Raw genomic sequence first — 12544 nt, forward strand, 5'->3', positions numbered from 1 at the left:
CCCATGGCTTCAGCTGTCTTTATGCGGATGATTCCCAAATCTCCCTCTCCAACCTTGATCTCTCTCCTTCTCTGCATCCTCGTATTTCCTCCTGCCTCCAGGCCATAATAATAATAATGGTACTTGTTAAGTGCTTACTAAGTGCTCGGGAAGCAGCGTGGCTCAGCGGAAAGGGCACGGGCTTTGGAGTCGGGGTCATGGGTTCGAATCCCGGCTCTGCCAATTGTCAGCTGTGTGACTTTGGGCAAGTCACTTCACTTCTCTGGGCCTCAGTTCCTTCATCTGTAAAATGGGGATTAAGACTGTGAGCCCCCCGTGGGTCAACCTGATCTCCTTTTAACCTCCCCAGTGCTTAGAACAGTGCTTTGCACATAGTAAGCACTGAATAAATGCCATTGTTACTATTATTATTATTATTATTACTATGTGCCAGGCACTGTACTAAGCACTGGAGTAGGTACAACAAATTGGGTTGGACACAGTCTCTGTACAGCGTGGGGCTCGCAGTCTCAATCCCTATTTTACAGATGAGGGAACTGAGGCCCAGAGAGGTGAAATGATTTGCCCAAGGTCACACAACGGATGAGTGGTGGAACTGGGATTAGAACTCGTAACCTTCTGAGTCCCACGTCCATGCTGTAGCCACTACACCAGGCTCAAACTAAACATGTCCAAAACAAAACTCCTCATCTTCCCTTTTGGATCCTCTGCTCCCCTGTGCCTCACTTCCCCAAGCCAAATGTGATACCATTCACCACCTTCTCTGCTTTCAAAGCTCACTATCTTGGCATTATCTTTACACCCCATCTTCGATTTATTGCTAGATCCTCTCGGATTTCCCGAAATCACCCCCCCTTCCATTCTGGCATTCATTCATTCATTCAATCGTATTTACTGAGCGCTTACTGTATGCAGAGCACTGTACTAAGCGCTTGGGAAGAACTGGCAGGCCCCACCCTGCTGGTTCACATCCCTTCTGCCCATGTTACTATATTGTCCTCTCCCAAGCACTTAGTACAGTGCTCTACACACATAAGTGCTCTGTAAACACAACTGAAAGAAATACAACTTTCTGAATACTACTGTCTCAGCACCTTTGCCCCCATGGTTGCATTCATGCATTCAATCGCATTTATTGAGCACTTCCTGTGAGCGGTTGCACGTTTGAACTTAGTGCTTTGACTGCTGTACTATTTCAGCACGTCTTCCTTCTGTCTGGACTAGCAGTTAATCAAGTTGGACACAGTTCCTGTCCCTCATGGAACACACAGTCTAAGTAGGAGGGAGACCAGGTATCGAATTCCTGTTTTACAGTTGAGGAAACTGAGGCACAGAGAAGTGAAGCGACTTGCCCAAGGTCTCACAGCGGACAAGTGGTGGAGCTGGGATTAGAATGCAGGTCCTCTGACTCTCAGGCCTGGTTTCTTTCCACTAAACCTCACTTTCCCCCTTTAGATTGTAAGCTTCTGATGGGCAGGGATAGTGTCTCTTACATCTTTTGTCCTTTATCTCACTCCGAAGGCACTCAGTAAACTCTGTTGAAGGAAGGAGCACTGCATTGGAATCCAGGCTCTGCCGCTTGCCTGCTGGGCTATCTTGGGCAGGTCCTTTCACTTCTTTGTGCCTCAGTTTCATCCTCTGCAAAGTGAGGGTTAAAGAGGCCTTCCCAGACTGAGCCCCCTTTTTCCTCTCCTCCTCCCCGTCTCCCCAACCCTACCTCCTTCCCCTCCCCACAGCACCTGTATATATGTTTGTACAGATTTATTACTCTATTTATTTTACTTGGACATATCTACTATTCTATTTATTTTGTTAATGATATGCATTTAGCTTTAATTCTATTTGTTCTGACGACTTGACACCCGTCCACATGCTTTGTTTTGTTGTCTGTCTCCCCCTTCTAGACTGTGAGCCCGTTGTTGGGTAGGGACCGTCTCTATATGTTGCCGACTTGTACTTCCCAAGCGCTTAGTACAGTGCTCTGCACACAGTAAGTGCTCAATGAATACGATTGGATGAATGAATGAATACCTGTTCCCCTCCTTTATAGGAGCTCCATGAGGGGCAGGGACTGTCTTACCTGATGATCCTTTATCAATCAATCAATCAATTGTATTTATTGAGCGCTTACTGTGTGCAGAGCACTGTACTAAGTGCTTGGGAAGTTCAAGTTGGCAACATATAGAGACGGTCCCTACCCAACCCCACTGCTTACTACAGTGCTTGGCACATGGTAAGAGCTTAAGAAATGCCCTTCTTATCATTTTGTTATTGATTTTAAGCCAGACTAAAGTCCCCCTTTCCCTCAGCAATCCCTTCCCTCCTCATCGCCCTGACTCACTCCCTTTCCTCTACCCCCCTCCCCGCCCCACGGCACTTGAGAAGCAGCGTGGCTCGGTGGAAAGGAGCCCGGGCTTGGGAGTCAGAGGCCATGGGTTCAAATCCCGGCTCCGACATTGTCAGCTTTGTGACTTTGGGCAAGTCACTTCACTTCTGTAGGCCTCTGTGACCTCATCTGGAAAATGGGGATTAAGACTGTGAGCCCCCCGTGGGACAACCTGATCACCTTGTAACCTCCCCAGCACTTAGAACAGTGCTTTGCACATAGTAAGCGCTTAACAAATGCCATTATTAGTATTATTATGTACATATCTATAATTCTATTTATTTTAATGCCTGTTTATTTGTTTTGATGTGTATGTATCTATAATTCTATTTATTTATATTGATGCTATTGATGCCTGTTCACTTGTTTTGATGTCTGTCTTCCCCTTCTAGACTGTAAGCCCGTCGTGGGCAGGGATTGTCTCTTTTTATTGCTGAATTGTACTTTCCAAGCATTTAGTACAGTGCTCTGCACACAGTAACCGCTCAGTAAAACCTTGGCGCCCTACAGAAACATCCCTCTCCTATAGCCCTGTACACAGTAAGCGCCCAATAAATACGACTGAATGAATGAATGAATGAAAATGGGGATTAAAAACTGTGAGCCCCCCCGGGGGACAACCCGATCACCTTGTAACCTCCCCAGCGCTTAGAACAGTGCTTTGCACATAGTAAGCGCTTAACAAATGCCATCATTATTAGTAGTAGTAGTAAATACGATTGAATGAATGAATGAATTTTAAGGATGCTGTAAAACAGTGACCTACATGCAGACAGTCAGGATTTTGGGTGGCCAATATGCATGTCTACTGTTACCAAATTCTGCTACCTCAGCAGTCTTCCAGCAACAGTGCTCACATTCTGTTACCCTGGCCGTCCATTAACCAGTAGTGCTCACGGCACTTACATGCATATCAGTGATTTATTTATATTAAAGTTTGTCTCCCCATCTAGATTGTAAGCTCGTGTGTCTGTTTATTGTTGTTTTGGGCTCTCCCAAACATTTTACTAAGTGCTCTGTGAACAGTAAGCGCTCAATAAATACGACCGACTGACTGATCAACCTTCTGCTACCTTGGCAGTCCGCTAGCAACAGTGCTCACATTCTGCTACTTTGGCAGTCCGCTCTCCGGCCACACACGGAAGGGCAAGGAAGTAGGAGATAGAATCAGAAGGCCAGCGGGGCACCTGGGAGCCTGACAGAGCATAGCGCTAGCAAAGCATCTGGAGTCAGACTGCAAACAGAAGGTCCTTAAAGCCTTGATGTCATTTGTCCTTCTGCTAGATCTGAGAGCACGGACGAAGGCATAGTAGCAATCAATCAATCAATTGTATTTATTGAGCGCTTACTGTGTGCAGAGCACTGTACTAAGCGCTTGGGAAGTACAAGTTGGCAACATATAGAGACAGTCCCTACCCAACAGTGGGCTCACAGTCTAAAAGACTGTGAGTCTAAAACCATGCAAGAGCATGGCTTGGGAGTTAGAGGATGTGGGTTCTCATCCCGGCTCCACACTTGCCTGCTGTGTGACCTTGGACAAGTCACTTTTAACATCCCTGTGACTCAGTTACCTCATCTGTAAATTGGGGGTTAAGACTGTGAGACCCGCATGGGACAGCCTGATTAGCTTGTATCTATGCCAGCACTGAGAACAGTGCTTGGCACATAGTAAGCGCTTAACAAATACCACAATAATAATAATTATAGTGCTCTCGGACCCTGGAAGTCCAAGTGCCTGGAAAAATGCCCCGTTTGAAGGGTGGAATCCCAAGAAGTGATTTAGGAATAAGGAATCTCTCTGTAAGGGTCCGCCTACGATTTCAGTCAGGCTGAGGGCGGTGGCCCGGTTCTCTTGGGGCTGGCCACGGTGAGCGCTTCTAACTTCACAAAGGCGCCGTTCACAGATTCGGCCACCCCCGAAGCTGGGTTCTTCGTCCGAGGGCCTTGGAAGAAAGCTCGCCTGTGGCCAAGTCTCACCAAAACTCTCAGGGGTTCGTGCCCGGGCCCCTCCCCCTATCCCAAGCGGCGAGTAATAATGATAATTCCCCACAGCACCTGTATATATGTATATATGTTTGTACATATTTATTACTCTATTTATTTATTTATTTTACTTGTACATATCTATTCTATTTATTTTATTTTGTTAGTATGTTTGGTTTTGTTCTCTGTCTCCCCCTTTTAGACTGTGAGCCCACTGTTGGGTAGGGACTGTCTCTAGATGTTGCCAACTTGTACTTCCCAAGTGCTTAGTACTGTGCTCTGCACACAGTAAGCGCTCAATAAATACGATTGATTGATTGATTGATAATAATGCTAATAATTATGGTACTTGTTAAGTGATTACTGTGTGCCAGGCACTGTTCTAAGCACTGGGGTAGATACAGATTAATCAGGTTGGATACAGTCCTTGCCCCATATGGGGCTCTCAGTCTTTAATCCCCATTTTACGGGGGAGGGAACTGAGGCCCAGGGAAGTGAAATGACTTGCTCAAGGCTACACAGCACACATGGGGTGGAGCCGGGATTAGAACCCACATCCTTCTTACTCCCAGGCCCGGGCTCTCTCGACTACACCATGCTGCTTCTTCAGTGCCCTTCTTGTAGTGAGTGCTTGGTGCTTATTTTTGATGCACTTATTAATCCTTCATCATCACTCTCCGTGATATTTGGTGAGTGCTTACTTTGTGCAGAACGCCGTACTAAGCTTGGGAGAGGCCAATACAGCAGAGTTGGTAGACCTGTTCTCTGCCCACAATGAGCTTCTAGTCTAGAGGGTACAGATTTATTACTCTATTTTACTTGTACATATTTCCTATTCTATTTATTTTGTTAATGATACGCATCTAGCTTTACTTCTATTTGTTCTGACGACTTGACACCTGTCCGCATGTTTTGTTTTGTTGTCTGTCTGCCCCTTCTAGACTGTGAGCCTATGGTTGGGTAGGGACCGTCTCTGTATTTTGCCAACTTGTACTTCCCAAGCGCTTAGTACAGTGCTCTGCACACAGTAAGCGCTCAATAAATACGATTGGGTGAATGAATGGAGGGGGAGACAGACAAACTTGTCTCCCTTGCCAGAGGAGGTGGTTGTTTTCTGTTGGCACGGGACATGCCCATTTCTGGCTGGGAGCTGGCATTCCCTTCGTTATACCTGGAGGCCTCTCCGGGTAGGCAGGGCCGAGGGTAGTTGTAGTGGGGTGGGGGTGGGACGGTGTCACCTGCTCCTGCCTTCAAGGAGTTGCCACTCTAGTGAGGGAGATGGGCAGACCCAAATTATACACCCAGTTCGAATGGGGAAGGGGAGGGATGACTAGGAGACCCCCTCCAATGCCCAGAGATAGAAGTCACGGAGAAGGTGGCCCCTTCACCTAGAACTCATCAGATCTGAGGGGGTCTATGGGGGATGAACCCACGGTGGGGGCTGGATGCTGCTCTTCTGAGACTGAGAGACCACCCTCCTCCCTGCCCCCTCACCGCCTGGCCCCCTGAAGCCCCCAGAACGATGCCGGGTGAGGGGACCCCAGCCTCGTGAGTCCCAGGTCCAGAGTGCGAAGCACGCATCCAGAGGCGGCGTGAGACGTGAGGCTTAAGCTTGGTTTCTTCCCGCAGCTACGCGCTGGCCGACGAGGCCTACCGCTCCCTCAGAGACCAGGACAAGGACCAGTGCATCCTCATCACCGGGGAGAGCGGCGCGGGGAAGACAGGTAGGACGGAGAGCCTCCAACATCCAGCGCTTACTATGTGCCAGCCATCATCGAACGTATTTATTGAGCGCTTACTGTGTGCAGAGCACTGTACTAAGCGCTTGGGAAGTACAAGTTGGCAACATACAGAGATAGTCCCTACCCAATAGTGGGCTCACAGTCTAAAAGGGGGAGACAGAGAGCAAAACCAAACATACCAAGAAAATGAAATAAATAGAATAGATATGTACAAGTAAAATAAATTGTACTAAGCCCTGGGGGTGCCTCAGGATCATCATCATTGGAGAAGCAGCATGCCTCAGTGGAAAGAGCACGGGCTTTGGAGTTAGAGGTCATGGGTTCAAATCCCAGCTCCGCCAATTGTCAGCTGTGTGACTTTGGGCAAGTCACTTCACTTCTCTGGGCCTCAGTTACTTCATCTGTAAAATGGGGGTTAAGATTGTGAGCCCCACATGGGGCAACCTGATCACTTTGTATCCTCCCCAGCGCTTAGAATAGTGCTTTGCACATAGTAAGTGCTGAACAAATACCAAAATCATTATTATTATTATTATTATTAGGTGGAACACCATCCCTGCCCTACCTAGGATTCACAGTCTTAATCCTCATTTTACAGTGGAGGAAACTGAGGCACAGAGGAGCGAAGCGCTCAATAAATGCGATTGAATGAATGAATGAATGAAAAGTGAAGTTATTTGCCCAAGGTCGCACAGTAGACAAGTGGTGGATTTGAGATTAATAATAATAATGTTGGTATTTGTTAAGCACTGACTATGTGCCAAGCACTGTTCTAAACACTGGGGGGATACAAGGTAATCAAGGTTGTCCCACGTGGGGCTCACAGTCTTCATCCCCATTTGACAGATGAGGGAACTGAGTCCCAGAGAAGTTAAGTGACTTGCCCAAAGTCACACAGCTGACAAGTGGTGGAGCCGGGATTAGAACCCATGGCCTCTGACTCCCAAGCCCGGGCTCTTTCCACTGAGCCACGCTGCCAGGTCCTATGACTCCCTGTAATAGTAGCAGCAGTGACATTTATCGAATGCCCAATGGGTGCGGTGCACTGTACTGGGCGCTGGGGAAGTAGAAGAGGAAGAAATGATATGGTCCTTGCCCACAAGGAGTTTCCCTTCCCCCAGGGTGAGGTGGGAGAAGATGCGGAGGCACTTGATACCCGGAGGTAGAACGGGCCTGGTCAGAGCTCAAGCCAGGGCAGGAGGTGGGCCGGCAAGGGGAAGGACAGGAGTTGGGTTGGGGCAGGAATTAGGGCTGGGGCAGTGACAGACCATTCGACCCCACTGACTCTCCCCCAGTGACCCAGCACGGACCATCCAACACCCCGGACTCTCCCCTCTCCATCCCTGACTCTCCCCCAGTGGCCCAGCACAGGCCGTCCCACACTGACTCTCTCCTCTCCATCCCTGACTCTCTCCCCTCCATCCCTGACTCTCTCCCACTGACCAGCACGGACCATCTCGCCCCCCTCTTTCTCCCCTCCCCATCCCTGACTCTCCCTCGGTGTCCCGGCCAGGACCATCCAACACCCCTGACTCTCCCCTCTCCATCCCTGACTCTCCCCCAGTGACCCAGCACAGGCCATCCCACACTCTGACTCTCTCCTCTCCATCCCTGACTCTCTCCCACTGACCAGCGCGGACCATCCCGCCCCCCTCTCTCTCCCCTCCCCATCCCTGACTCTCCCCCTGTGTCCCAGCCTGGACCATCCAACACCCCTGACTCTCCCCTCTCCATCCCTGACTCTCCCACACTCTGACTCTCTCCTCTCCATCCCTGACTCTCTCCCACTGACCAGCACGGACCATCCCGCCCCCCTCTCTCTCCCCTCCCCATCCCTGACTCTCCCCCGGTGTCCCAGCCTGGACCATCCAACACCCCTGACTCTCCCCTCTCCATCCCTGACTCTCCCCCAGTGACCCAGCACAGGCCATCCCACACTCTGACTCTCTCCTCTCCATCCCTGACTTTCTCCCACTGACCAGCACGGACCAACCCGTCCCCCTCTCTCTCCCCTCCCCATCCCTGACTCTCCCCCGGTGACCCAGCGTGGACCATCCAACACCCCTGACTCTCCCCTCTCTATCCCTGACTCTCCCCCAGTGACCCTGCACGGACCATCCCACCCACCCTGACTTTGCTCTCTCCATCCCCGACTCTCCCCCATTGACCCGGCAGGGACCACCCCACACCTCAGTTATTTAGAAACTGAAATGGCGAGTAAAAGGATGGAGGAGAAACCATGAAGGGCCGTGTTCTCAGTGGAGCTGGAGAATGGGGAGGTGGTTCAATGTGGGGAGGCTGGAGGAGGCTGGCTGGTCCTCGCTCACTGGCTGCTCTGTCCATCCCACTGTCCGTCCAAATCTGGCCATCCCTCTCTGTCCGGCCTGCTGTATCTGTCCTGCTCTGTCCGTCCCTCTGTCTGTCCTGCTCTGCTTGTCCCACTCTGTCCATCCCTCTCTGTTGCTCCGTCTTTCCCTCCCGACAGAGGCCAGCAAGCTCGTGATGTCGTACGTGGCGGCCGTGTGCGGCAAGGGAGCCGAGGTCAACCAGGTCAAGGAGCAGCTCCTCCAGTCCAACCCTGTGCTGGAAGGTAGGTGATCCCCGCCTCCCCCTGCCCTGACCCCTGGACTCTCACCTACTGCCCTGGGCCACCCGCAAATGGGACGGGAACACAGCACTCTGCTCACAGTAGGCACCCAGAACGGTGCTCTACTCCCAGGAGGTGCTCAGTACAATGCTCTGCTCACCATAGACTTCCAGTAATAATAATAATAATGATGATGGCATTTATAAAGTGCTTACTATGTGCAAAGCACTGTTCGAAGCACTGGAGAGGTTACAGGGTAATCAGCTTATCCCACAGGGGGCTCACAGTCTTAATCCCCATTTTACAGATGAGGTCACTGAGGCCCAGAGAAGTGAAGTGACTTGCCCAAAGTCACACGGCTGACAATTGGTGGAGCCGGGATTTGAACCCCTGACCTCTGACTCCAAAGCCAGGGCTCTTTCCACTGAGCCACGCTGCTTCTCCAGCACAGCCCTCTGCCATCAGGAGGAGCCCGGTACAGTGCTCTGCACTCATTCATTCATCCATTCATTTAATCGTATTTATTGAGCGCTTACTGTGTGCAGAGCACTGAACTAAGCGCTTGGGAAGTACAATTTGGCAACATAATTGTTAGACATCGGGCACAATGCTCACATTTGAGCCCTCAGTACTGGGCTCTACTCACAGTAGGCTTTCCATCGATCGATGGATGGATCAGTGGATTGATTCACTGCTCACCTCCCCTAATCAGGCTAACTCAAATGCATAATACAGTGCTTTGCACACAGTAAGCACTCACTAAATACGATTGAATTGAACAAATGAATGGAATGTGTGTTTTGTGTTCTCCAGCGTTTGGCAACGCCAAGACCGTGAGGAATGACAACTCCTCAAGATTCGTGAGTTCCACCATTCCCCACCGCTCACCCTTGCACCTTGGGAGCCGTCTGGTCCGGCAGGGTCCGGAGTTCGGAGGGGGGGAAGGGGAAGAGGGGCGGGAGGAGGAAGAGGGGAGGAAGGAGGTCGGGGGGGGGGGGGAAGAGGGGAGAGGGGAAGGAACTGGTGGCCTGGCGTCCGGTCATTGTGGGTGGAGGTACTGTTTTGCTTCTGGGAAATAATAATAACAATAACAATCATCATCATCATCATCATCATGATATTTGTTACGCACTTACTATGTTCCTGGTTGATGATGATGATGGGATTTATTAAGCGCTTACTATGTGCAAAGCACTGTTCTCAGCGCTGGGGGGTTACAAGGTGATCAGGTTGTCCCACGGGGGGCTCACGGTCAATCCCCATTTTCCAGATGAGGGAACTGAGGCCCAGAGAAGTGAAGTGACTTGCCCAAGGTCACACAGCTGACAATTGGCAGAGCCGGGATTTGAACCCACGACCACTGACTCCAAAGCCCGGGCTCTTTCCACTGAGCCACGCCGCTTCTCTTAGAACTAGAACTGGTTGTAGTTGGGATAGATACAAGATAATCAGGTTGGACACTGTCCCTGTCCCACATTGGGCTTGCAGTCCTCATCTCCATTTTACAGATGAGGGAACTGAGGCCCAGAGAAGTGAAGTGACTTTCCCAGGGTCACAGAGCAGAATAAGTGGCGGAAGCAGGATTAGAACCCATGGCCTTTCGACTCCCAGGCTTGGGCTCTATCCGCTAGGCCATGCTGCTTCTCAGGGAAGCAGCCTGAAGGGGAAGGAAGAGGCTGGGCAGACCAGGCCGGGCTAATTGTGGCCCCAGGCCCTAGGCCCCGGGCTAATTGAGAAGCAGCCTGGCTTAGTGGCTAGAGCCTGACCCTGGGATTCAGAAGTTTATGGGTTCCAATCCTGGATCTGCCACATGTCTGCTGTATGACCTTGGGAAAGTCACTTCACTTCTCTGGGCCTCAGTTACCTCATCTGTAAAATGGGGATGAAGACTGTGAACCCCGTGTGGGACGGGGACTGTATCCAACCCGATATGCTTGTATCCACCCCAGCACTTAGAACAGCGCTTGGCATGGAGTAAGTGCTGAACTAATGCCATAATTATAATTATTATTGTGGCCCCAGGTGTGGGGCTAATTGTATGTGTGTGTGTGTGTGTGTGTGTGTCTGTCTGTTTGTCTCTACCCCCTGCCCTGCGATATTCCCTTATAAAAATCTGATTTAATAACAATTATGGTATTTTTAAGTGCTTACTATGTGCCAAACGCTGTTCTAATCCCTGGGGTAGATACAGGCTAATCAGGTTGGACGCAGCCCTGTTCCACATGGGGCTCCCAGTCTTAATCCCCATTTTACAGATGAGGGAACCAAGGCACAGAGAAATAATAAAAATAATGGTGTTTGTTCAGTGCTTACTATGTGCCCAGCACTGTCCTAAGCACTGGGGTAGATACAGGGTAATCAGGTTGTCCCGCTTGGGGCTCACAGTCTTAACCCCCATTTTACAGATGAGGTAGCTGAGGCACAGAGAAGTGAAGTGACTTGCCCGAAGTCACACAGCTGAATAAGTGGATGGGAACCACTTATTCTATGGGAATATTATTCCACTTTTTCCACTTATTCTACTCCATTCTATTCTATTCCACTTATTCTATTATGGGAACCCTGACTCCCAAACCCACGTTCTAGCCACTAAGCCACGCTGACTTGATGGAGATGGAGCCGGGATTAGAACCCAGGTCCTTCTGATTCCTAGGCACCATGCTGCTTCCCAGATTCTCCCCCCTCTCCTACCCTGGGCACTGAGTGTGTAAACAGGTTCTCGGCCCTTTCCCCCCTGGGTTCTTCAACTCAGTAAACACCTCTCATCTGAGCGTCAATGCCCTGGAGTCCAATAGCCTTTCAGGTGGAAAAGTCCCCCAAGTGTCACGGGGACAGGTCGTGTGCCATAACAGTAATCATCATGGCATCGGGGGGTTGAGCGCTTAATACGTATCAAGCGCTGAGGTAGATAAAAGATCATCAGTTTGGAAACAGTCCCCCATTCCACACAGGGCTCGCCGTCTGAGGAGGAGGGAGAACAGGCATTGAACCCTCCCTTTATGGCAGAAGAAACTGAGGCCCAGTGAAATGATTTGAAGTCATGTTGCCGACTTGTACTTCCCAAGCGCTTAGTACAGTGCTCTGCGCACAGTAAGAGCTCAGTGAATATGACTGAGTGAACGAAGGTTGCACAGGAAGCAGTGGGCAGAGCTAGGATTAGAACCCAGGTCTTCTGGTTCCTGGGCTCGTGCAATGATAATAATAATAATAATAATGATGGTATTTGTTAAGCGCTTACTAGGTGCCAAGCACTGTTTTTAGCGCTGCGGGGGATACAAGGTGATCAGGTTGTCCCACATGGGGCTCACAGTCTTAGTCCCCATTGTACAGATGAGGTAACTGAGGCACGGAGAAGTGAAGTGACTTGCCCAAAGTCACACAGCTGACAAGCGGTGGAGCCGGGATTAGAACCCATGATCTCTGACTCCCAAGCCTGTGCTCTTTCCACTGAGCCACACTGCTTCTCTTAATGACATTTATTAGTAATTTTAATAATATTTATGGTTCTATCATATTTATTGAGCGCTTACTGTGTGCAGAGTACTGTACTAAGCGCTTGGAAAGTACAAGTTGGCAACATATAGAGACGGTCCCTACCCAACAGTGGGCTCACAGTCTAGAAAAGCGCTTTAACAGTCTTGTTAAGCGCTTACTATGTGCCAGCCACTGTTCATTCAATCATATTGAACGTTTACTATGTGCAGAGCACTTACTAAGCGCTTGTTCTAAGCGCTGGGGTAGTTACAAGGTAATCAGGTTGTCCCACTTAGGATTCACGGTTTTAATTGAGTGCCTAGCACTGATCTAGGCATCGAAATAGGTACAAGCTAATCAGGTCGGACACAG

General features: G+C 49.9%; 1 protein-coding gene across 1 annotated transcript in view; it reads left to right on the forward strand.

Annotated features, from left to right (window-relative positions):
• MYO1B (myosin IB) overlaps positions 1 to 12544 on the forward strand; it is a 133100-nt gene that overhangs the window by 55356 nt on the left and 65200 nt on the right. The window contains exons 4-6 of the mRNA XM_038749280.1: positions 5999 to 6093; positions 8597 to 8701; positions 9512 to 9558. Coding sequence (XP_038605208.1) covers positions 5999 to 6093; positions 8597 to 8701; positions 9512 to 9558 — 247 coding nt within the window. The remainder of the gene's footprint in view (positions 1 to 5998; positions 6094 to 8596; positions 8702 to 9511; positions 9559 to 12544) is intronic.

This window comes from Tachyglossus aculeatus, chromosome 7, assembly GCF_015852505.1.
Source record: "Tachyglossus aculeatus isolate mTacAcu1 chromosome 7, mTacAcu1.pri, whole genome shotgun sequence".
In the NCBI taxonomy this organism is placed as follows: Eukaryota; Metazoa; Chordata; class Mammalia; order Monotremata; family Tachyglossidae; genus Tachyglossus; species Tachyglossus aculeatus.